The 25,821-nt window shown below is 53.1% G+C and overlaps 1 protein-coding gene across 3 annotated transcripts; it reads left to right on the forward strand.

Moving 5' to 3' along the window:
• On the forward strand, nt 1-25,291 carry LSS (lanosterol synthase). Of its 3 annotated transcripts, none has more exons than XM_066259144.1 (22): nt 1-90; nt 425-593; nt 1,297-1,435; nt 3,176-3,284; nt 5,272-5,393; nt 7,397-7,493; nt 9,250-9,385; nt 9,659-9,767; nt 10,376-10,494; nt 11,609-11,706; nt 12,213-12,240; nt 13,713-13,769; nt 14,402-14,473; nt 14,725-14,775; nt 15,255-15,404; nt 16,475-16,571; nt 17,066-17,171; nt 20,712-20,777; nt 21,204-21,284; nt 21,678-21,848; nt 22,852-22,930; nt 23,472-25,291. In XM_066259144.1, exons 1-22 carry the CDS (start codon nt 77-79, stop codon nt 23,601-23,603), a joined length of 2,202 nt encoding a protein of 733 aa, XP_066115241.1. In that variant the 5' UTR covers nt 1-76; the 3' UTR covers nt 23,604-25,291. The 3 variants fall into 3 exon arrangements, with proteins under 3 accessions (XP_066115241.1, XP_066115242.1, XP_066115243.1); XM_066259146.1 differs by having other exon boundaries at nt 64-160; XM_066259145.1 differs by lacking the exon at nt 21,204-21,284.
• The last annotated feature ends 530 nt before the right edge of the window (nt 25,292-25,821 follow it).

Here is a 25,821-nt window from a genome sequence, read left to right on the forward strand (position 1 = left end):
CTGCCGAGTAGCACGAGGGCCAGTCGCGGATCCTTGATCTGTGCGCTCGTTGGTCGCGGAGATCGCTGCTGCAGTCATGACAGAGGGCACGTGAGTCCTAGAATTCCGGACCCCACTAGAAAGGAGAGCGCGGTCGGGGCGCTGAGGAGGGGTCGCGGCAGTAAGGGGGCTTCCAGCCAAGGTTCTGCGAGTGCTAGGGGGAGCGGGGCTGAGGAGAGCCTGGTGGGATGGGGGTCCTGGGGATACGGGTGGCCGGCGTCCACTTGCCACGACAAATAATGGGGCGGTAGCTAGAGGCAAAAGTGGTGCGGAGAGTGTTTCCATTTTGGGAGGTGAGGGTAACGGCCCGTTTGTGGATTGTTGGAAGTGAAACCTCTAGGCTCTGACCTAAAGAAGTAGGATGGCCACTCGAGATCGTTTTCAGGTGTCTGCGTCGTAGAGGGGGACCCTATAAGACAGAGCCCGCCACTGACCTCAGCCGCTGGCGACTCAGCAATGAGAGGGGAAGGCAGGTGTGGACATATTTTCCAGAAGAGGACAACCCCACCCGAGGGCAGACTGCGCTGGAAGCTCACTCCTTGGGTTTGGACACAGTAGGTGCTCAGTCTGCTCCTCACACAGTGCATCCCTTTTCCTTAGCCAGGAGCACCAAGAACCAACAGGGAGCTTTCAAAAGCTGCCTGTGACGTGAATTTTCTTCCTTGTGAAAGAAGAAGGAACGTGTAATGTGGGGCCTGGTCCACATGTCATTAAAGCTGGTTCCTATAGGAATCAGTTGAGTTAGGGATAAGGCATGAGTTGAGTGGACCTCTTTGCTTCATTTCCCCTATTACTAAGTCATGAGTAAGCACGTGCTTGCTCGAAATTTTTTTTTTTATTCAGAAAAGAATGTTTTTGATCCAATGAATTTCATATAAGAAATTCAGTGAGTCAAGAGTATGTAGTGTAAGTGGGGTCTCTCTGTTGAGCCCTGGCCTTAGTTGCTATGTGCTTCCTTGGCTTCTTCCTGTGAGAGGCCTGAGTCCCAGGTTTGGGTGGGCATCATTGGTTTATTTATTTAGGATATGTTGGAGAAGTTGCGCAGAAATTTGTAAATAGGTTTGACTGGAAAGCAAAATCATGAGAATTGAGGAACTCTACTTTGCATAGATGGTAATACCATTATTTAAGGGTTTCAGATTTTTTGATTGAAATAGCTGAAATGTTTAAAATCATTCAGATTCATTCTGTAAGTGGTGAGGACTCCTTTAGTCTGCCCACAGATACCCCTCAGGTCTCATCTCTTCTCCTTTGCAGGGGAGTTATTTTAAAGACTTGCCCAGAGCTCATACAGCCCATGAGGGGGCTCTGAATGGAATGACATTTTACATGGGACTGCAGGCTGAGGATGGACACTGGGCAGGTGATTATGGCGGCCCACTCTTCCTCCTGCCAGGTAGGATATGGGCAAGGCCACCCTGGGGCATTGGGGTACTGGCTTGACCTGGTTCAAGCCCTTGGTGTACGTCTGTGGTGTGCATGTGCGAGCAGGTGCACAAGTAGCTCACATGGGAAAGAGCTGGGGGGAGTTAATGTGCACCCCAGTTATTTTCTTGTTGGTGCTGGGAGATGGCAGTGAAGGCACAACAAACCCAGTGTTCTGACAAGGCAAAAATGGGTGCTCTGGGGCTGGTGGAAGGGTAGCTCTTGAGTCCCTGTGCAGAGGGGGTGGGGCACTCCAGGTAGAGGGCTGAATGTGTGCAAAGGTGCTGAAGGCAGGCAGGGGCTGGGGTGGCGATCTTTAAGTCCTCTGTGGGCACCTCTGGCATGTGAACTCACCTTGAAGGGGTGGCTGAGAAGCTCAGCATAGTGAGCTATAGGTTCAGGTTGGTGAGTGCCAGGAGGATTGCTGCTGGGCCCTCCTGGTACAGAATTAATTTGGCTAGACAAGATTATTGCATCCTGTGAGTGTTTCTCTGAAGAAATAGTTTTATAGTATGGGAAATTCTCTTCTATAAATGTATGCAGAAGGACCCTTTTTCCTGCTGGGAGGAGCACTGCAGGTCCCTTGGGTTCCCATCTCCACTTTGCCTCTAAGCCCCACTGACTCGTGGACTTCGTAGCTTTGTATCTTTCTGTCTAGGGGCCCACAGACCTGTCCTTGGGGTCAAGTCAAGGGCTCTTTCCTTCAACCCACCTGGAGCTTGCTGAGACTCTTCCCATGGTCTGCTTTGACCTTGGGCAAGGCATAGGACTTCAGGTGCCTTGACCACCTCACCTGTAACATGGGGATGATGAGAGAATCTGGTTTGAACATATGTGCACATATGTATATCTCTGGTTTGAACATATGTACACATATGTAATTGGTATATGTATACCAATTAGCACTGGTTCTGGGGTCCAACTCCTGGAGCTCCAGCCCCAACCCCACCACTTAAGGGCTATGCCTCAGTTTCCTTCCCAGTAAAATGGGAGAAGACACTGGCTCTGTTTCCTGCCTGAATGTGTGTTTCTTGTCTTGACAACATCATGACTGTTCTGAAAGTAGATGGGCTTGTTTTCTATGAGCCTCTGTGGTGTCTCAACATCTAGCTATCTTTCCGGGGCTTGTCAGGGCCAGTATAGCTACCAGGCCTCTGAGCCAAAGTCAGGCACTGTTCCACGGCACATTGTGGCCAGGTTCACCCTGAGACCCCATATAATGTCACAGGCATGTGGCTGCCAGGGGTGGGTGGGTGGGGCGGAGTTGGGGGACAACCTGTGAGTACAATGCTCAGGGAAGCCAGGCAGGGAAGGGTAGGTTCTTTGTGGCTGTTTATTGTTGTCTATTTTCCCCATTTGCAAAGTGACATATGCTACTTAATAACTTATAAAACAGAAACATATAAGCAAGTAAATGTTATTCTATTCAGTGGTGCCTCAGCAGGTGTCACAACATCATGAGGTCCTGGAGTGGCTGGATGAGCTTCATATACCCTGTGTGGGGAGTGTCATGCATGCTGTTGCTGCTGTGCCTGGGGCCTGTTCCCAGAGTTCCTGACTATGCTAGGAGGAACAGTCTTCCCAGGCTTGTTTCTGTGGGAAGGAGAACTGTAGGAATAGCTCGTAGTCGGGAAGGGTCCTCAGAAGGAAAGGGGCCAGGCTTTGTGCTGAGTTCCTGCTTTCAGTGATGGACATTGTTTCTGCCACATAGGCCTCCTGATCACATGCCATGTGGCGCACATCCCTCTGCCTGCTGGATACAGAGAAGAAATGGTGCGATTCCTGCGGTCGGTGCAGCTCCCGGATGGTGGTTGGGGCCTGTGAGTCTGCCCAGCCCTGTTACTGCCCATATGTGCATGCATGTACTTGTGTAGGACATGCACCTGTCAAGGGGTGGAGTGATGTAACTGTGGCCCTGGGGTTGGGTAGGGGCAGAGTTCAGTGTCAGAACTTGTGTTGTAAATTGGTTTTGTGACTGGCTGAAAGACTCAAGACCCTCTCACCACAGTGAAAACCATCTGGCAGTTATCATTAAGGCAGAAAGAAAGTGTCTGACTCCAAGGTAGCAACAGGTGCAGCTGGGGCTGGTCAGCTCTCCCTGGTCTCAGCCTGCCTTTCTGTAGTGGGGCCTGCTCAGGGATCAAGGCCCTCCCCCAAGGTAGTCAACTGCCTGCCCACCGTGTTTGGGCTCTGGTGGGCCAAATCTACACCAGCAGCGTCTGTTACAGAACTGTAGGGGGTGGCTCAGTCTCTGCTTTCCTCCAAATAGGGTCAGGGGCTGCTTGAATGTGAGGCCCTGGCTCTGCCTTGTGGGTCCCAGCATGTCATGACGGAAGTCAAGATCTCATCAGTACCTTATTGCAGCACAGGGTGTTAGCATGGTCTAACACGCTGCCCTGCAGTGTGTTCTGTGTGCCATAGTGGTGAATGGGCTTTAGTTGGGTCATGTTGATTGAGGAGTGGAAAGTAAGGATCCATAGGGCCAGTTTGGGAACTGCTTGGTTGTCATGAGAGTGGGCCAGTGGTTCTCAAACTTTTTGAAGTCAGGGCATATTTAAAATCCTACAGGTAATTGTAAGTGCACTATATACAAATTTCTGAGAAATACATTATAATAATTAAGTCAAATATTAAAGAAAAAAATATAAAGTCCAAGCGTGCTTTTATGGTAATTAAACAAAATAAATATGACAAAATTAAATTTATTCTGACATTAAAAAAAACTTTTATGTTATAATTTTTGAGTTATGCTTTTTAGAATTTGTAAAAACAAGGGGTTAAAAAAGAAAAAAACAACCAAAAAGTTACTTTTTTTTTTCTTGGTATTTTTCTGAAGCTGGAAATGGGGAGGCAGTCAGACAGACTCCCGCATGCGCCCGACTGGGATCCACCCGGCACGCCCACCAGGGGGCGATGTTCTGCCCATCCGGGGCGTTGCTCTGTCGCAACCAGAGCCATTCTAGCGCCTGAAGCAGAGGCCACAGAGCCATCCTCAGCGCCTGGGCCAACTTTGCTCCAATGGAGCCTTGGCTGCAGGAGGGGAAGAGAGAGACAGAGAGGAAGGAGAGGGAGAGGGGTGGAGAAGCAGATGGGCGCTTCTCCTGTGTGCCCTGGTCGGGAATTGAACCCGGGACTCCCACATGCCAGACTGACACTCTACTACTGAGCCAACCGGCCAGGGCCAGTTATCTTTTTATATATATAGATACATTCTTAGTAAGATTTAGTAAATTCAGCAGGTCCCGACGCAAATGTGTTAAGTTTTTTTATTCTTGTGTTTATGAGAAACATGAGCCTGATGTGTCCTAGCAATTTCTTCAATGTTTGGGCATATATTTGAAAGGCAAACTCTCATTTCCTCATCAATACATTGAAGAATTTCTCTCTTTTTACTCTTGTGTTGAGTGCAGAAAACCCCCACCATACATATCATCTAACTTTACACCAAACAAAGGGTAGAAGAAACTTGCCTCCAGTCTTTCTGGGGAACATAGGGGGTAGTGTAAACAATCCAGCACCACAGCTTAACAGCCTTTTGCAACCTAATCAGGCAAGTGAGGTGGGGGGTTGGGCAGACTGTCAGTTTACAGCCAATTCCCCATACCTCTGTCCCCCAAAAAGGGCACGTGGCGCACACTTTGAGAACCACTGGAGTGGGCTGTTCAGGGTATTTCTTATGTTATGTTATGTCAGTGTGGGATGTTTTAGCATCCCTGATTTTCTAAGGAAATTTAACTGAAAGCATTGCTTAATTTCTTAGAAGTCATAAAAGATGTCAGTTTGTAAACCTGTCTCCTGCTCCTGCAGGCACATTGAGGATAAGTCTACAGTGTTTGGGACTGCGCTTAGCTATGTATCCCTGAGAATCCTGGGTGTTGGGCCCGAAGATCCTGACCTGGTACGAGCCCGGAACATTCTTCATAAGAAAGGTACACCCTGCACAGCATATGCTAAGTAAAGGATCCATGCTGCCTTGGCTTAATGAGTTCTTACAAATGAGAAATAGAAAGATGCACCTTCACCTGAATCACTGGGTGAAACATATGAACCAAGAATTCATCAAAGCAGAAAAGTGGAAACCATCTAACCTTACTATATATATATTTTTTTTTTTTTTTTTTTTTTTTTTTTTTTTTTTTGTATTTTTCTGAAGCTGGAAACGGGGAGAGACAGTCAGACAGACTCTCGTATGCACCCGACCGGGATCCACCTGGCACGCCCACCAGGGGCGAAGCTCTGCCCACCAGGGGGCGATGCTCTGCCCCTCCAGGGCCTCGCTCTGCTGCGACCAGAGCCACTCTAGCGCCTGGGGCAGAGGCCAAGGAGCCATCCCCAGCGCCCGGGCCATCTTTGCTCCAATGGAGCCTTGGCTGCGAGAGGGGAAGAGAGAGACAGAGAGGAAGGGGGGGGGTGGAGAAGCAGATGGGCACTTCTCCTATGTGCCCTGGCTGGGAATCGAACCGGGTCCCCCGCATGCCAGGCCGACGCTCTACCGCTGAGCCAACCGGCCAGGGCCCCTTACCATATTTTTTTAAAAAGTAAATTGATATAACTGTATACCCTCCTGTGTGCCGGTGGGTCTTCTAGTCGGTGGCACCCTTCCCTGCTTGTGTGCTCTGTGGGCTGTTCATTTCATCCCTAAGGAGGCTCCATGGCTCCTGCCACTCTGAGAGCTTCCCTGCTGCTCTGCAGAGCCTGGTAGATCTCACCCACCTGCTTCTTGTAGCCATTTCTCTGTCTACCTGCCCTCCTGCTCTGGTGCTCCTGTCAGCTCCACAAAGTCCCTTTGTACCTCAGGGCTCTGCATGCTGCTTGCTTTGCCTGGTATCCTGCCTCCCACCCCACCCCACTCCTGTGGGAGCTCCTCCTCATCCTTTACCTGGCACCTCTGACCTGCCCAGCTAGATTAAGCTTCCTGTGCATTCTAACAAAATGCCACATTCTTTTCATGTGTTGCTCTTGCAGTGAGTTCCTTATTGGCCTCTAGTCTCACTGACTGCTTTCGGGTTCCTTGCCTGGGGAGGGAATGTGTTTGGGCCATGCTTCCTTCCCTGGTGGCCTGGGTTTTTCTCTTTTCTTTTTTTTTTACAGAGGCAGAGATAGACAGGGACAGACAGACAGGAACAGAGAGAGATGAGAAGCATCAATCATCAGTTTCTCGTTGCGCATTGCGACTTCTTAGTTGTTCATTGATTGCTTTCTCACATGTGCCTTGACCGTGGGCCTTCAGCAGACCGAGTAACCCCTTGCTGGAGCCAGCGACCTTGGGTCCAAGCTGGCGAGCTCTTTGCTCAAGCCAGATGAGCCCGCGGGCGACCTCGGAGTCTCGAACCTGGGTACTTCCGCATCCCAGTCCGACGCTCTATCCACTGCGCCACCGCCTGGTCAGGCTGGCCTGGGTTTTTGACTTCTGAACATGTGGTCTGGACGGAGCCTCCTTGTGAAGCACAGCCAGGATGGTATTTCTGTGCCTAGGACCCATGCTGTGGGGTGGCTCCAACTTGGGCCAGAGTGTCACTGACAGCCAGGTTGGAGTCCCAATCTGCCTGCCAAGTAGGGACACAAGGTCAGGGGCAGTTGCCCTAAGAGGAGAAGGCTGAGAGTGCAAGCTCACTGCCCCTAATCACGTTCTCGTCTAGACCCATATGGTATAGGTTTCTCTACATCTGGGCCCCTCACCTTCCTAAGTATCTCCTTCCTGAACGCTGGGTTATGAATGCCTCCCCTAGGGTTGGACACACTCATTTTGGGGAAGCTGCTGGTTCTACCCTGCAGCTGTGGTATTGGGTAGTCCTGAGCAGTTCTGGACCTGCTTCTCAAGAGGCTTGGATGATCCCTTGCAGGCCCCTACCTTCAGTTCATGCAGGCAGGGCATGCATGACTCCCGAGGGTCCAGTTACAGGGAGATGATGTGGGCCCATTCTCTCCCCAGGTGGAGCTGTGGCCATCCCCTCCTGGGGGAAGTTCTGGCTGGCTGTCCTGAACGTTTATAGCTGGGAAGGCGTCAACACCCTCTTCCCAGAGATGTGGTACGCTTGCCTCTGTGGGGACATGGCAGCTGGGTTCCTGCTGCCTTACTGAGTGGAAAACAGGGCCCTGGGTCTCTTGTTACAGACAGATGGAAAGAAAGAGGGATATGCCCTTGGTAGGGCCATGTGGCAGGAGGTGTCATTCTGCAGGGCTGTTACAGAGCCCCAGTGTGGAAAGGGGAGCTATGGCTTTGTTGCCTAGACAAGCATGATAGCATCTTGTTGTTACAGACAGTGTAAGCATCTGCAGAGGTGGAGAAAGAAGGTAAAAGCCCAGCACTCCTCACCAGCCCCAGCATTGGAGTATGCTGTACTGTTTTATCTGTCCCCTTAACTTGTTTGATTGTAAATGTTAAAGCTAATCCCAGACATCAGACTTTATCCATGAACACGTCAGTATGTGTCTTTAAAAGATAAGAATTTTCTTTTAAACAGAACAACAATATTGTTTGTTTATATACTCAGCAGAATCAACTCTATTGATTGACACAAGAAGTGTCTTGTAACATATTGTAAATTATCTAATGAAAGCTGTGACACCTCCCCAGAAAACAGTCATATACCCATAAGTACTGTACTGTGCCTTGTGACACCCATGGAACCCTGCCACCCTCTGGAGGAGCCCTGTCAGCAGGGTTGGGGTCCCCCAGGGACCCTCAGGGAGGTTGGATGGGGGCCATTGTGATAGATGACTTTGGTAGAGAAGGGGGTGAGATGAAGGGGCCACTGGGGAGATGACTGACAGTGGAGTCCTGATGAAAGGGCCAAGAACCAGCCTCCATGGCCATGAGGCGTGTGGAGGTGGCAGAGGGACAACAAGGTGAAGTGGGGAGAGGAGCAAAGCCTCCTTTGGTGGGGCCAGGGCACTGTTACCCAAGGCTGGCCACTCTGGAAGAGGCGAGGAGGTGTCCCAGGGCTGTTCAGTGTTCCTCACGGACTTGCTTGCCAGCTGGACTGTGAACCTCCCTAGTGTGTAAGGATTGGGCAGGGAAGGTTACCAAGCAGGCATGAGGAAACTGTGGTTGTCCAAGGCTGCTGTTGGGGATCTGTGTTGGTCATGCCCTCCACAAGGTGGGGCCCCGGCAGTTGCTGCTGGTCTTTGCTGGAGGTTTTAGAGGGGTGTGGGTTAGAGAGTAAAGGGTAGGTATGCAGGATGGGAGACCAGAAACCCTGAACTCAAATGTAAAAAAACATCCTTTAAGGAGGAGAGTGAGGGAAGTAGCCCCAGACTGGGGGGCACCTGCACAACTCCCATGGAAGCAGGGAGGGTGCATTCAGCTCTGCACCTCCCATGCCCTGTGGATGAGGATAGGTCTTGAAAGGAAGGTGGAGAAAATACCCCAGAGGCTGGTCTGGCTGTGCTGATGTTAGAAGACACAGGAGTTCACAATCAAAGGCTCAGTTGTGTTTTAAAGAAATTTAAATTCTTTCAATTTCCAGAAAAGTTGCAAAGATAGTCCAGAGCCGTCCTACAGACTCCTCACCCAGTTCTTACTAGTAATGTTCCACATTACTGTGGTTTGTCAGTCACAGCTGAGTCTCCTGGTTTTAGAATGCAGCTGGCTGACCCAGAAGTGGCCTGTGCCCCGGGGCATCCAGGGGGTTTGACTGCTTCCCATCGGAGCATGGCTGCAAGGGTTGGCCTTGCTAACTTGGGCTTGGACCTCTGTTTACCCTGAGTCCATACTTGGGAGTCCTGGGCCTGTGGTGGTGGGGATGGCAAGGCCCAGCCTCCTGCTGATGCACTGTCTCTCAGGCTGTTTCCCGCTTGGGTGCCTGCACACCCCTCCGCTCTCTGGTGCCACTGCCGGCAGGTCTACCTGCCCATGAGCTATTGCTATGCCACCCGGCTGAGCGCCAAGGAAGATCTGCTGGTCCAGAGCCTGCGCCAGGTGAGGCCGTGGGCCAGGGTCATCCCCAAGTCCAGCTGCTGTGCATGCCTAGTCCTGCAGAGCTGAGCCCCTAAGGTTAGGGTAAGGCCTCCCCCACTTGTCCCCTCAGACTGCCCAGAGGGGCTCTTGCAGTAGGGTGGGATACAGGCATCTATTCCTGGGAAGCAGGCCTTGAGGCAGAGTTGGGGTACAGAATGTTCATCAGGGCATGACCTGAGGGGCAGAGGGAGGAGATAGCTGTGGCACCCCTGTGCTGAGGCACTGCCATCCCAGGAGCTCTACGTGGAGGACTACTCCAGCATCGACTGGCCAGCACAGAGGTACAACGTGGCCCCTGATGATCTGTACACACCACACAGCTGGCTGCTCCGCGTGGTGTATGGTGCGTGCGTCCCCTGGGGCTGTTGGGCTTCCCTGGGGTCAACTCACACCTGGGGTGACAGTGAGTTTGTTCTCTCCTATTGTTTGGGTCCTGTGTAATGGGCCGGCTGTGTGTACCTTGTGTCCAGCAGACCTGCCCTGTCCTTGCCCTTTGAGCAAGCCTGGGGCTTGGGCTTCTAGACAAGGGAACTGGGAGCTGAGGGCCTTGGAGGGTGCAGTCATTCCTTCCCTGAGGGAGAGAAGGGCAGTTTCCCACGAGGCCCGATCCAGGCTCTCCTTTCTGTGGGACCCACCCTCGGAGGCAGGCACAGGGTGCTAAGTGGGGAAGCAGTCCTGCTCCCTCTGTGCTGGGCTCTGGTGGTAGCTGGATCCCTGCCCTGTTAATGCTGAGAAGCAGCTGATTTCTACTCGTGGGAGCCCTCCTAACACAGCAGGGTAGCATACCATGGTCTGTGGGGGTGGGCAGGCTGTGATAGGGAGGTGTATGGTGGACAGGAGGAAAGGAAGGCAGAGCAGGGTGGGCTGGGAGAGCTAGGTGTCACCCTGTGCCTGCGGGCTGTGGCCAGAAGCTCCTCTCTACTGTGCTCACTGATGCCCTCATCCCCACAGCAATCCTCAACCTATACGAGCGCCACCACAGCTCCAGCCTGCGGCAGCGGGCCATCCAGAAGCTGTATGAACACATCGCAGCCGATGACAGCTTCACCAAGTGCATCAGCATTGGCCCGGTCAGTGCCCCCACCTACTGGGTGTTGGCCTTGGGTATGCACCTGACTGTACAACCTCAGGGTGGGTAGAACCCAGGGTGGAAGGCCCAGAGGCCACTTTTTGCGGAACTGGGAGTAGAGGTTTCCCTGCAGATGGCCCTCTGATCCCATAGGACTCTGTCCCCACCTGTGTGCTTCACCCTCTTTGTAACCCTACCATCTTGTGTGTTTGAATGCTGCTCTTTGAGGCCGTCTCAGGATCTTTCTGGCCAGCCCCACCTCTGATAACCCTCCTATCTGCCTTTACGGGCTTTAGAGTGCCAGAGGTGCTTGGGTTCCATTTAGAGATCCTGTTGAGCTCCATGATGTGAAATTCTTACTGTTCTGAGCCTCTGGGTCCTGTTCTAGCTTTGCCTTGTGAGGCCAGGTATGGACACCTGTGGGACCAAGTAGCCAGTGCGGGGTGGGGGAGGCCAGCTCATGGCCATGGGCGGTGGGTGTAGGAGGCAGCGTGGTTTTGAGCCCCTGGGTGGCCATGACTGCAGGTTCTCAGAGTACACCCAGTAAATGCGGTTCCTCAGCCCTACTCCCAGCCCTGCTCCCAGGCATTTTCTGGTCCTCATGGAATCCCAGTGGATTGAAAATGATGATGCCCAACAGAGTAGTCAGTTGTGTTCCTTCTAGAAGTAATGGGATTCTCAGGCTTTGACTTAGTGCCATGTAAAGCATGTCTGACTTAAATTAGATGTAGGCTAGGAAATGCCAAAGTGGAAGGTTTGGGCCTCGAACATGCCACTCTGAGCAGGCAGCCCCCATTTATAGGTCTGGTCTCTGGCATCCTCATGGTGATTCTGCTTGCTTGCCAGCTGGCTGGGCCAACACCCCTTACAGGTTGCTCTCCCTTCTCTGTATACCTTAGGCCCCTTTCTGCTTCCTTAGAACCTGGTTTCCTGGGGCCCCATGGCATCTCTGTCTCTCAGGGACTGGAAGCAGCATATGCTCAGGAAATGTGGGTTAGAGCAAGAGGCCCACCCCAACCCTGGTGGGGCACTGTGCTGGGGCCTCAGTGGGGCTGGGCTGTGTCCTCATGCCCAGCAGGTCCAGCGCAGAACCCTGACAGGCCTGTCCCCTGCAGATCTCAAAAACGATCAACATGCTGGTGCGCTGGTATGTGGATGGACCAGCCTCCTCCGTTTTCCAGGAGCACGTCTCCAGGATTCCCGATTACCTCTGGTGAGTGCAGTGGGAAGGGCCTGGTTGGTTTGTGTCATGCTTAGTCTCTGACTGACGTGGCTGAGAGCCCAGTGTAGATATCCATGGGCCCTGTTGCTGCAGAGGCAAGCATTGTCCATATCTCCATCTCTGTGTCCCAGCAAGGGTGCAGTGGCATCTGGTATAATGCTAGAACCAATCATTTCAGGGTCAGTGGAAGCTGGGGAGGACTGTCTTTGAGTGAAAAGGTCTACCTCATAGCACAAACTCTGGGTGCTTCCAGAAAGTAGAACCAGGAAGCATGTGGGTGGAGAGGGCAGCTTCAAGAGAATGTCAGGAAGGTTTTGGTGACAAGGAGAGCTGGTCAGTTATGAATTGTACCTTGGAGGAGGCCTTCTGCTGCCCCTTCACATGGCTGGGGGGAGGGGAGCTGTTCTCATGTCTCCTGCACAGTGCGGGCTCTGGGTGCTGCCTGACTTCCAACTCTTTACCCTCTGCTCCCTGACCTGGCTTTCTCCTCCTCACAGGCTGGGCCTCGATGGCATGAAGATGCAGGTGAGGGCTACAGGGCCGGCTTCCGGCTTCCTTTGCAACCATTTCTGTCTGTGGGTTTGTTGAGATTCAAAATCACTCCTCACAAGGCCTGGCAGTGTGTTGAGTGGCTGTAGGCCCTCCGTCCTGTCTCTGAGTGGATATGGGGTGCCTCCTGGGCTGGGCCATCTGCAGAGGAGCCTGTGGCCCTAGGGTTGTGGGAATACTGAGATTAGAGCCCCCAAAGGTCATGGGAGTGCAGAGGGTCTGCAGGCACCATGCTGGTCAGGAAGAGACAGTGACCTCAGAGCCCACATACTGGCCTGAATAATGAAATTCAGGCGTCAGATAGGAGGAGAGCCCTGCCCTTGATACCCCCAGCCTAGTTCCTGCTGTGCTGCCCCCGCTGCTCAGAGTTTGTGGCCTCATTCCCCAGCCCTGAGATGCATTCCCACGGACTTTTTCCCCATTGTTTGTGCTATTTGGATGTTGTAGGTGATCTGGGATCATCTCTGCTTCCTTTTCCCCTAGCATATTTTCTGTTTGTAGCTCTGGGGAGGGATGCTTCTTTATAGGGCTTCCTGGGCTGACCTCTGGCTGCAGCAGTCCAGGCAGAGGCAAACCTGGGAACCGTTGGCTCCCGGAAGGAGGTTGGCTCCCGGAAGGAGTTCTGTCCGCTGCACTCGTCTGGCTCAGTCTGGGAATGCGGAGGTTCCAGCAGGGTTCTTGGGACACACAGGCCACTGGGCCTTTTAGATAGGGCATGGGGCCAGCACCTGCTGTGCAGAGCTCACCTCGGTGCCCTTGCCAGATATGCCCTGAGCCCCTCTCCCAGCTCTTGACTCTAGTCTTGTAAAAGGCTTGATCTCATTCAGTTTCTTTTAGCTAGGTGGCTTTCCTGGTGGTGTGTGTTCTTCCCACACACACCCCGTTGGGCCTCAAAACCTGCTCCCCTATTAGTGCCGCCAATTGATCTAAGCTCAAGTGTCTGGCTCAGGTGTTTCCACTCTCATCCCTGTTATCTGCATGTCTTACCGGGGTTTGATCATCGGTTTTCTGGTGGTAACCGGTGAACCGGGGTCCCAAGCTTGGGTTTGAGGGTGGCTTTCCCATTCTGAACCCCTTGGAGGCCTCAGCCAGGCCCCACCACCTCAGAAGTGGGGCTTATTTCTGGTCATCAGTGTGAATGGAGCCAGAGGCTGTCATTGGGTTCACTGAAGGCCAGAGGTGGGTGGCTATCCAAATCCTAAAGTGCCCTAATACAGTCCTGTCCTGGCTGATGGCCAAATGAAGTCAGGTGAAGCTGCCTGCAGTCCCAGCCTCCTCAGGCCCACATAGACTCTGAGGGGTACATAGAACTCAGAACCAAGGGTCAGGAGACGCTGGGTTTCCTCCTCTTTGCGGGAGCTGGTGGGAGCCTCCGGGGACTGTGGGATGCCTGGAGGCACTGGGCAGATGAGAGGACTCCTGCAATGGCTCGTCCTTTGTGTGCACAGGGAACCAACGGCTCGCAGGTCTGGGATACTGCTTTCGCCATCCAGGCTCTGCTGGAGGTATGTGGCTTTGTCTCCTTGTTTCCCAGCCTCCAGCTGACATTCCTGTGTCTTGGCCCCTGGGCCCAGTGTGGACCTGACACCTGCTGACCCTAACTCTGGCTTTTCTGGCCTCTGAGGCCTCTGGCAATGGTCCGGCTGAGGCTGGGTCTTGCGTGGCAGCTCTGGGAGGTGGTCTGGCTTGGAAATGTCTGGAGCAGGGAGGCTAGAGAGGTTGTCCCAGGAGACAGGGCAGTGGGCACTGCTCCAGGCTCTTTTCAAACTCAAACTGTTCTGCGTGGACACTTTTAAAAGAGCTTCTGAGCATGTACTAGAGAGAAACAGGAGCGTGTTTTTATTCTGACAGAATGACATCACGGAATCCTGGGGAGCCCTAAGGGTGGGTCTGGCTGTGTGAAGCCTGCCTTAGACGGGTGAGGACCCCGTGGGTGCCAGTGAGCAGGTGTGGTATGGGTGCCTCCCTCCTTAACTCCGTTTCTCCATCATGTCTTTCTGACTTGTTGGCAGACACCCAAGACTCTGGGTAGGTTTGTCCGTAGTTCCCAGGGTGATAAGATATCACCACAGTCGCTGGAGACCAGCCTACCTCACGGGCTCCTGCAACCAGCAGCTCAGCCTCTTCTCTCTTCCAGGCAGGTGCACACCAAAGGCCTGAGTTTTCATCCTGCCTGCAGAAGGCGCATGAGTTCTTGAGGATCTCACAGGTGAACACTGTGGGCTAGAGGGGTCTTCCATTGCAGAGGTCTCCTTCTACCCTTCCCTCTCCAGCTCAAGGGCTGCCTGAGTGTTTCCCAGCAGTGGTTGGGGCTGTGGGCTGTGGGGGTGATGCCTCGAGGGTTTCCTCACACACTGAGGGTTGAGAGGCCGCAGCATGGGCCCTCATATCCTGCCATGCCAGCTCTGCTTTGGTGTGGCAGTGACGTGTTTCCACTTGTGCCCTTTGGATACTGCCCAGGTCCCAGACAACCCGCCTGACTACCAGAAGTACTACCGCCAGATGAGCAAGGTACCGTGGTCCTGCCTGCTACCTCAAGCCCTGGGACAGGCTGCCTGTTAGCTGGACTAGCTGTTGAGGAGGGCTCCTCCTTTGGCGTCCTGGGGCTTCTTGCTTTAATGGACTCATGTGTGAGTTCCAGTGATGCTTCTGAGACACCCTAACTGAGGCATTGTGCACAGCTGGGGCAGCTGAGCCATGGAATCCTCTTCACGTGCTGTACGCACATCTATGTCCTGAGATTCTTCCAGATAGACACATGTGCAGACATGAAATACACTGTCAGGATATGAATTAGAGTGACATGAGGTGGGGGTGGGGAGGACAGGGTGGAAAGGGTAGTTTTTTCAATGTGTGTCAGAGTGTGAACACAGCCATGTGAGGACAGTGGCTGTGTCCTCACAGGTCAGGAGGGTGCGGTAACCTTGGGTCCCAAAGACAGGGTATGGGCTTGGCCTTTCACTCCCATTCACAGTCACCGTGCTTTTCAGGGTGGCTTCCCTTTCAGTACTCTGGACTGTGGCTGGATCGTTGCCGACTGCACAGCCGAGGCCTTGAAGTCTATCCTTCTTGTGCAGGAGAAGTGTCTTTTTGTCACCACGCACACACCACGAGAGCAGCTCTTTGATGCAGTTGCTGTGGTGAGGCTGCTGGGCATGGGACTTTGGGCACCAGGCACTGAGGGCACTGTGCACGCAGGGGTCCTTGGGTCCAGTTAGTGTTACAGATGAGCTGTGCATTCGCCTGTACTTCCCAGGGGTTTGTCCCAACACTCAGGGTCAAGACCATGAGCCAGAGGGGTATGTCCTCTGACGGCATCTGTGCTGGGCCAGCCTGAGACCCTGGCTGGGTGTGTGCAGAATCCTGTGCTTCCCCAATGGGTGTGTGAGCCAGTGTCTCAGGCCCAGCACCAAGAGTGGGGGGGAGCAGGCTGGCTGCTGCAGCTGTTTCCTCTCTGGTTCAGGAGGCTCACAGATCTTGCTGCCCCCAGGTACAAGGCTCCTTGGGGGGAGCTGGCTGTCTCTTCCAGGTTCTTGAAAGCTTTTTTTTTTTGTATTTTTCTGAAGCTGGAAACGGGGAGAGACAGACAGACTCCCGCATGCGCCCGACCGGGATCCACCTGGCACGCCCACCAGGGGGCGATGTTCTGCCCCTCTGGGGTGTCGCTCTGCTGTGACCAGAGCCACTCTAGCGCCTGGGGCAGAGGCCAAGGAACCATCCCCAGCGCCTGGGCCATCTTTGCTCCAATGGAGCCTTGGCTGCGGGAGGGGATGAGAGAGACAGAGAGGAAGGGTGGGGGGTGGAGAAGCAAATGGGCACTTCTCCTATGTGCCCTGGCCGGGAATCGAACCCGGGTCCCCCGCACGCCAGGCCGACACTCTACCGCTGAGCCAACTGGCCAGGGCCTCCTCCAGGTTCTTGATGAAAGAGGAGTAGCCCTTCAGCATGTCCATTTCAGTGCATGTCTTATATTAGAGGTCATGTGACTTACCTATACATGCGTGTGTCAGGGTGTACTTACCATGTAGCTGATCGATAGAAGATTCCAGTCCACTGTCAGGGCACCTAAGGGTCTTGGTCTGATGTGAAAATTAGCTCCCTGCTTCCAACCCCTGCCTGTTGGTGCTTAGCCCTGGGTGCTTCCAGAAAGCCTACCCAGTGGGGCACCTGCACACGCTCAGCTCTCAGGATGTGTGATCTCTGGTTTTAGTTGTTGAACATGAGGAACCCTGAAGGGGGGTTTGCCACGTACGAGACCAAGCGTGGGGGGTACCTGCTAGAGCTGCTCAACCCCTCGGAGGTCTTTGGTGAGTGGCTGGCTTGCTCTGTCCTCCATGGAGACTGCCCTGTCTCTTGAATGCTCCTTGCGGGGGAGGTGTTGGTGGGACACCCTTTCCCTGTGTCCTTATGCTGCGCATCATGGTTCTGGTCAATGAGGGCTGGTTCCTTACTCTAGTCCACCTCTGTGTGCCCCTGTACCCCTTCCATAATTATGAAACATGGTCCATTGAAGGGTTTTCAGGGTGGGGTTCAGTTCTGTGCTGTGTGTTCCCTCCACCCTCCTGCTGGCCTGGCTGTCCCACAGCAAATGGGCCTCCAGGTCACCTGTGTAGGTACCACTTGCCACCTGGTGCTTGTGTCCTCTGGGCTAGTCGGGGGTAACACCTTCCCTGTTTCCTTTAGGGGATGGTTAGGCTCTTGATGTGCTGTGCAGGCCTAGCACCTTACAGTACTGTGTTTTTCACAATTTGCATGAGTTGCCAAGGTGAAGTTCACTGGCCTCAATCTTTCACTTTCTCAGGGGACATCATGATCGACTACTTGTATGTGGAATGCACCTCAGCTGTGATGCAGGCGCTGAAACATTTCCACAAGCAGTTCCCACAGCACAGGCCAGGGGAAATAAGGTAAGGGTGGTCTGGCCAGTCAGCATGGCTGCAACCAGCTCAGCCAAGAGCTCAGACGTTACCAATGTGACATTGAGAGCCATTGTCCTCTAACTAGAGCCCCTCACATAAGGGGACCCTGAAATGTAGCTCATTTAGATATGGATGGGTTTCTGATGTTCCCAAACCTGTTTTTTTGCCCTGAAGTGCATCAGATAAATGTACTGGAGACTCCAAGGAGCATAATTATAACACAGAAACAAGTTGTTTTTCACATCTTTGTTCTTTTTTTGTTACAGGGACAGAGAGAGGGACAGACAGACAGGAAGGGAGAGAGATGAGAAGCATCACTTCTTCATTGCAGTACCATAGTTGTTCATTGATTGCTTTCTCATATGTGTCTTGACTGGGGGGCTGCAGCAGAGTGAGTGACCCCTTGCTCAAGCCAGTGACCTTTGGGCTCAAGCCAGCGACCATGGGGTTATGTCTGTGATCCCACACTCAAGCCTGTGACCCTGTGCTCAAGCACAAGCCCATCCTGTGCTCAAGCCATCAACTTTGGAGTTTCAAACTTGGGTCCTGAACATCCCAGTCCAACGCTCTATCCACTGCATCACCGCCTGTTCAGGCTTTTTCCCATATTCTTAAGTGACCCATACCCCCAGTTCCACCTGTGTCCAAATAGATGGTCGTTTTTAAACATTTCCCGTTGAAGTCTGATGCATGCAGCCAGCAGCACACAGACCCTCTGTGTGGTGCCTAAGGAACTGTTGTGAAGTAGACAGAGTGTGTAATCTCAGGGGAACACGTGTACCAGAAGGTCCTCTCCTGGTTCTGTGGCTGCTGCACTCCTACCCCAGGGGACCCAAGGTGGGGACTTGCAGGCCTGGCTTCCTTCACTCAGCCTCGTGCTCGGGGCTGAGCCAGTGGATCAGTAGTTCACACTGTTTTGGCCATTGGCAAGTCTGCTGGGTGCCAGTGCCACACTGTGTCCATGTGCTTGTCATGGGTTCATAGGGGCCGTTCGTACTTGCTATGAATCATCCTGTTGTAAACACGTGCTTTTCTTTTGAACACAGAGGATGTTCAGGAGTGACACACTGTGCACTGTGTCATATAGGCTGCAGGTTTCATAGAGGTTCCTTACTGGGACGATTCTCTTGTTGCGTGTTTCATGGTGAACCTGGTGGAACCTTAGCTTGGTCCTTATATTTGTTGGATTAAATTTGGGAAGCGTTTTATTTATGATTTTTACATTTTTGACTCATGTTTAGTAGTTATAGGACTATTCAGGATCTCTGTTTTTTAAAGTCATTGTGAAAAGTTTATTTCCCTAGTTATTTGTATATTTTGCCTAAATTTCAAATATGTTCCCTAAACTTTCCTTTTTTCTTTTGTATTTTTCCGAAGTGAGAAGCGTGGACGGATGGGGCAGACAGACAGACTCTCACATGTGCCCGACAGGGATCCACCTGGCAAACCCACCAGGGGGCGATGCTCGGCCAATCTGGGGCGTTGCTCCACTGCAGTCAGAGCCATTCTAGTGCCTGATGTGGAGGCCATGGAGCCATCCTCAGCGCCCAGGCCAACTTTGCTCCCATGAAGCCTTGGCTGTGGGAGGGGAAGAGAGAGACAGGGAAGAAGGAGAGGGGGAAGGGTGGAGAAGCAGATGGGCGCTTCTCCTGTGTGCCCTTACCAGGAATCTAACCCGAGACTTCTACACATTGGGCCAATACTCTACTGCTGAGCCAACCAGCCAGGGCCACCTTTTCTTTATTTTTTTATTTTTTATTTTTTATTTTTATTTTATTTTCATTTTTCTGAAGCTGGAAACAGGGAAGCAGCAGTCAGACAGACTCCCGCATGTGCCCGACCGGGATCCACCCGGCATGCCCACCAGGGGGCGATGCTCTGCCCCTCTGGGGCATCGCTCTGTTGCATCCAGAGCCATTCTAGCGCCTGAGGCAGAGGCCACAGAGCCATCCCCAGTGCCCGGGCCATCTTTGCTCCAATGGAGCCTTGGCTGCGGGAGGGGAAGAGAGAGACAGAGAGGAAGGAGAAGAGGAGGGGCGGAGAGGCCCTCTCCTGTGTGCCCTGGCCGGGAATCAAACCCGGGACTCCTGCACGCCAGGCCGACGCTCTACTGCTGAGCCAACTGGCCAGGGCCCACCTTTTCTTTTCTTTTTTTTTTTTTTTTTGTATTTTTCTGAAGCTGGAAACGGGGAGAGACAGTCAGACAGACTCCCGCATGCGCCCGACCGGGATCCACCCGGCACGCCCACCAGGGGGCGATTCTCTGCCCCTCCGGGGCGTCGCTCTACCGCGACCAGAGCCACTCTAGCACTTGGGGCAGAGGCCAAGGAGCCATCCCCAGCGCCCCGGCCATCTTTGCTCCAATGGAGCCTCGGCTGCGGGAGGGGAAGAGAGAGACAGAGAGGAAGGAGGGGGGGTGGTGGAGAAGCAAATGGGTGCTTCTCCTATGTGCCCTGGCTGGGAATCGAACCCGGGTCCCCCGCACGCCAGGCCGACGCTCTACCGCTGAGCCAACCGGCCAGGGCCACCTTTTCTTATTTTATCTTGATTTCCTCTCTACCTGTTTTCATATTCCTCTTCTTATTACCGATATTATGTATTTGTACCTCTCCCTGTGTATTAGTTTCCTATTGCTGATCAGTAGTATCACCATAGACTTGGCTTAAAACAATGTGCAGTGATCACCCCCCCTCCCCCAGCTCCTGGGTCGGGAGTTCAGGCTTATCTAGGTCCTGTCACCGGCTGACTGTGATCTCGTCTGAGCAGTGACTGAGGAGGATCTGCTCTGAGCTCATGTGGTTGTTGGCAGGTGTCTGTTACTTCTGCAGTGTCAGCTTCGGGGCCCATTTCCTTGCTGACCACTGGTTGGAGGCCACCCTCCATTTCCAGCTCCATGGGCCTCTGTGCAGCTTTGTGAAAGCCAGTGGAGGACTCTGCTGGCAAGGGGGAAGCCAGAGTGTCATGCAATGCAGTCATAGGAGTGATGTCCCATCAACTCTGCAGGGTTTGACTGGTTAGAAACAAGTTTCAGGTGCCACCCACACTCGGGACGGTGTCACAGAGTAAACCCCAGAGGTGAGGGTCACGGGCACCTCAGTCTATACTTGTACCTCCTCTCTGACCTCAGAGATCTGGATTTTCTTCAGAAGTATCATTTAGACTTGCAGTGGAGCTTCTCTGTCCTCTAAATCTTTTGTTTTCTCTTTGATTTTTTATTTATTTTTGAAGATTCATCTTGTGTGAAGCCCGTGCCATTGACATTGTTTTCAAGGATAGCTATTCTGTTGCGGCTGCTTCTAATGTTTGTTGCTCCCTGGGTGTTTGCTTTTCTTTTTTGCCTTTCTTTCACTCCCTCCTGTGTTCTATAGTTGCTTCTGCTTTGACCTCGTATCTCCTCTAAGGAACGTTTATTTATACATATTCTTTAAAGGGAGACAATGCTCTTTCTTTTTGACCCCGTGGAATGGGGAGAACTGAGTAAATTGCTGTTTTGCTGGGATGTCACTGGACCGTCCTCCTGTGTTTCAGGGAGACCCTTGAGCAGGGCCTACGGTTCTGCCGGCGGACGCAGAAGGCAGATGGCTCCTGGGAGGGGTGAGTGAGATGTATGGGCCCCGGACACTAGAGGACTCTGGCAGGAAGCTGCCAGCGACAGATTTCTGGTGGACCTTGTCCCTTAAAAATGCCTGGCCCTTACCTTGGTGGTGTTTGGCGAGTTGGGACATGTTTGATGGCCTGTGCCTTGTTTGTTGGATCTGATTATTCACATCTTCCCCCTGGCTCAGCTCTTATCTTGTTCACGGGTCCAGCAGATGGAGCCATGCCCTGAGGGCCAGAGGCAGGTCTGTGTCACTGGCCTTAAAGCCCTGTGGTTCATGTGGCTTGTGAAGGCCATGCGAATGTTTTTGTTTTTTTTTAAATAACCACAGCCTCCTGTGCTGGAAGGTGTTACCATCCTTTTACACCTGCTGTGAATGAGGCCTGGGTGGCTGAGGCTCCATTTCCCCTGTCTCCCTTTAGCTCCTGGGGGGTTTGCTTTACTTACGGCACCTGGTTTGGGCTGGAAGCTTTTGCCTGCATGGGACAGATTTACCACAATGGGTGAGTGTGATCATTTGCCCCCAGGTGGGATGGGGTCTTCTCAGCATAATGCTTTGCTAGGGGGTTGGGATTGTCTTTGATGTTTGATTTTCGGGTGTTTTTACATTTTTTAAACAGTGGGAGCCAGGACACTCACTGGGTTGGGTGGAGGGAAGGATGGAGGCCTCAGTCCAAACTGTCATGTGGCTTTACCCAGTTCTGCTTTTCTGGGTGGGTGCTCGTGGGTTGGTCAGGAGGCTGCCTGCAGCTACAAAGCATTTTATTGTATTCATGGTGGACTGGCCTCAAAATACAGTCCCCCTCCCACAGTCCTAAGGAGGTCTGGTCAGGGTGAGAACCCAGGGGCCTGAGACCTCCACTTTGTGACGGTGTCTTGTGTCTGGTGTCCTGCAGGGCTGCCTGTGCAGAGGTCTCCCAGGCTTGCGACTTCCTGCTGTCCTGGCAGATGGCGGACGGAGGCTGGGGGGAGGACTTTGAGTCCTGTGAGCAACGGCGTTATGTGCAGAGCGCCCACTCCCAGATCCACAACACATGCTGGGCCCTCATGGGGCTGATGGCTGTCAGGTGGGGCAGGGGAAGGAAGGACACTGAACCTGGTAACTTGGGCGATTGAGGGCAGCTGAGCTGTGTGCAGGGATGGGAGGAGGTGAGGTTGCATGGTTCCTGGGGCAGTTTTAGGTCTGTCTGAACCAGTGGGTTTCTGCAGAAGCTCACTACCCACAGTGGCAACAAGGGATGCGAGAAGTCCCATGGAAACAGCATGAGTTTTGGAGCATCTACAGCTGCACTGTACTCTGTGGTCCTGTCTGTCGACAGCAGTGCTCAGCCACATATGTGCACAGGCAGGTGTACACACAGAGATGTGCATATATAGACATACAGATGTGTGCAGAAATGCAAATGCATGCACATGCAACACATGATGCACACATGATGTGCACATTATCCCAGTCTGTGCTGCCCTGTTGGGTTTGGGGCCATTTGAGGACTCTTCCTAAAACCCTATACAAGCTAGACCAGACTAGTTTGAGCAGCCAGGACGTAGTCTGTGGGACCTTGGTGACAGAGGGTCAGGGACCGGCCCCCAGTCTGCCTCCCACTGCTGAGCTTGATCCTGAACCTGCGAGGATTAGCTCATGTGGCTTCTGTGGCTCTCAGAGGGCCCTGAGCACCCTGGGCAGGGTGGGCACCAGGCTCCTCCTCCTCCCCTCTGGAGAGGGGTAGAAGAGCAGCACCTCATGGCAGGGGCCAGACAGTGGATCTGGAGCAGACAGGGCCCCTCATTGCCCGCATTCCTGGGGCTACCCACCTGGTCTGCTCCCCCCCACACTCGCTGCCTCCTCCCCTTCTCAGGGTGGCGTTGTGCAGCGGTGGGCTGAGGTGTGCTCACTAGTGTGCACCTCATGTGTGTCAGGCTACACACATCTTTGTGTAACCTGACACAAAGGTTTTTCACATCTTTGTCTTGTGCTGGGCTTTGGAGGGTGAGAGCTAGGTGGTGGCTGCAGCCTATGGCGGTCCCACCATGGAGTAGTGACGGTGTGTTCATTTTCTCCTCTTTCCACAGGTATCCTGGCGTAGAGGCCCTAGAGAGAGGAGTCAGGTGTCTGCTTGGAAAACAGCTCCCCAATGGTGACTGGCCCCAGGTATGCTGTGGGGGCTCAGCACTGGCCCCAACTTCACACCCCCTTCAGCCCAGTGTGCCTCACAAGGTGCTCATGGGCAGGACTTAGCTTTGGGGATTTGAGATTCAGAAATACCATACATGAGAGGCCTGTAATGAAGCAGATCTGTGACAATAGTCAAGAATCTTGCTGTTTACAAATGAAGAGCAGGCTTGGTGTGTGGGGCTGGTGGTGCCAGAAGATGTTGGATGGAGGAAACCCTTGAGCTCTGCCTGATGGCTTCTCTCTATGGACCGGGCATTGGCTCATGAGGTTGCATGGGGCTAACGCCCCTCCCCTGGATGAATCTGAGCTCAACACGCCTCTGTGGGGCTGGTGACCAGGCTGGAGGAGGCTGCAGACGAAAGGGTCTGAGAGCTGGATGTGGTGGGAGGACTGCTGGCTGAGGCTCTGCGTGCTGACTCCCTATGAGCTGGCTAGCCTTCCACCTGGGGGTCTTGGTTCAGGGAGCCCCTTGGCTACCTGGTAGGGCCTTTGAGTTTGAGTTCATGTGTTCTTTCAGGAAAACATTGCTGGGGTCTTCAACAAGTCCTGTGCTATCAGCTACACAAGCTACAGGAACGTCTTCCCCATCTGGACCCTTGGCCGCTTCTCCCGCCTGTATCCCGCAAGTGCTCTTGCTGGCCATCCTTGAGAGGGGGCCTGTGGGCACCTGGCTGGTGGGTGGTGGGCACAGGCATCCAGTGGGGCTGCTAAGCGAGGTTGCGGCACCTCACTGGACACGGGAGCCCCTGTAGCCCTGCCCTTCACTCCTCACTTCTGGAATAAATCCTGGGACCGCCCTGCACAGGGGCAGGGCTGGTGGTTTACACACTTTTCCTTGGATGAGGAAAGGAACAAGATGACCTGCAATGCTAGAGAAATTGTGGCCTGTCTGCAGCACCCAGGCGTGGTGCCTGACCTTGAGTGGGCATGGGGCTGGGAGGGTTTTCTTGACCAATAATAGTTCTTAGCAGTTGTGCCTTATCTGCCTCCTGCCTGGTGCTAGGTTCACCTCCAGGATGGCTCTTCCTGCGTTTTCTGCCTTTTGGACTGAGGGAGGTGACAGCTTCCCTGAACAGCCTTGGGCAGAGAGGCTAGGCCTACCTGTTCACCATGGCCACTCAGGGCTCGGTGAGGACAGGGACCAAACATGTCAACCCTGCCCCAGATTTTACTCGTCCATGCTGCATTGTTGTGCAGCCAGTTTGTGGAGTGCCAGTGTCCCACCTCCAGAGATTACAGTCATCTCATAATGACAGAAATGCATAAGTGGGCAAGTGTAATAAAGGGTGAAAGGATGTTAGTGGCTCGGTGGTTACCACCGTGGGGCACCACTGCGTGCCAGGGACAGCAGAGCATCCCCACCTGTCATTCACCACCCACCAAAGTTGGTTGGGCAGGTGTGACACCCAGGGCACTTTTGTGGCTGCTGTGACCCTCATGCCCTCCTTAGTTTGCTCTGAGCTGAAGTGGTAGCCAGATTTCTCTGTGATGATTCTTGGGTGGTAGACCTCTCAGTTCCCTCTGGCTAGCCTAAACCTGTCTGGTTCAGTGTGCATGTACTTCAGGCTCAGGATGGAAACTCTGGGACCTCGGTTTGCTTTTAGCCTGTGAGGATGAGTGGCTTATGTGCTTATGGCCTCCTCAGGGGTGTAGCTGTGAGGAGTCACCAAGAGCTTTGATGAGAATAAAACCCAGGCCTTGGGTCACCCCAGAGGCCCCACCGCAGTGCTACCTCCACCTGACGTATCTCGGTGCTATGTCCTGGACTGATGGCAGCCCTGTGCTGCACTCCCCTGGCCACTTGTTCTCCCTCAGATGGCAGACAGACATCTGGATACCCCTGTGCCCTCATCAGTACCTGCCTAGAACCAACCAGGGCCCTTCCCACTCACTGAGGCTTTGCATACATGGCCTTCCTCCTGCAGCTTTTGTGGTCCCTGGGCCCTGTCCCAGACTGTCAGGGCTCACTAGCTTCTTGGTTTCAGGGATAAGAGTAGGTACTTAAAGATAAACAGGTGTGTCTCCAGTTATTTCAGGGGGAAATTTTGCCTCAAGCTGGTTAGCAATCTAGTTCTCTATCCTAGGTAAATCGTTGAAGAATCTTGAATTCAAATTAGCTTATTTTTACTTTATTGGATTTTGAATACAATGCTGGAAAATTTTCTCTAGGATTATATTAGGTTTCCTGTGTTCACCATGATGTAAAGGTCACACCCTTTGAGGAAATGTTGAACTCACAGTGGAAACTTAACTTCTAGGAAAATACTTTTCCTTACTGAACATAATCACTATTGCTACATAGATTTTATTTAGGCAATAAAATATGTTAAGATTCAATGCTATTTATTGTCACTCTGTTCCCTTGTTCTTCTCATCTCCCAGCAACTATATAAGAATTATACCCTGGCCGGTTGGCTCAGCGGTAGAGCGTCGGCCTAGCGTGCGGAGGACCCGGGTTCGATTCCCGGCCAGGGCACACAGGAGAAGCGCCCATTTGCTTCTCCACCCCTCCGCCGCGCTTTCCTCTCTGTCTCTCTCTTCCCCTCCCGCAGCCAAGGCTTCATTGGAGCAAAGATGGCCCGGGCGCTGGGGATGGCTCTGTGGCCTCTTCCTCAGGCGCTAGAGTGGCTCTGGTCGCAACATGGCGACGCCCAGGATGGGCAGAGCGTCGCCCCTGGTGGGCGAGCTGGGTGGATCCCGGTCGGGCGCATGCGGGAGTCTGTCTGACTGTCTCTCCCTGTTTCCAGTTTCAGAAAAAAGTGGAAAAAAAAAAAAAAAAAAAAAGAATTATAGCCTGACCAGACAGTGGTGCAGTGGATAGAGCATTGGCCTGGGATGCTGAGGACCCAGATTTGAAACCCCGAGGT

The sequence above is a fragment of the Saccopteryx bilineata genome, chromosome 2 (assembly GCF_036850765.1).
Source record: "Saccopteryx bilineata isolate mSacBil1 chromosome 2, mSacBil1_pri_phased_curated, whole genome shotgun sequence".
NCBI classification, from domain to species: Eukaryota; Metazoa; Chordata; class Mammalia; order Chiroptera; family Emballonuridae; genus Saccopteryx; species Saccopteryx bilineata.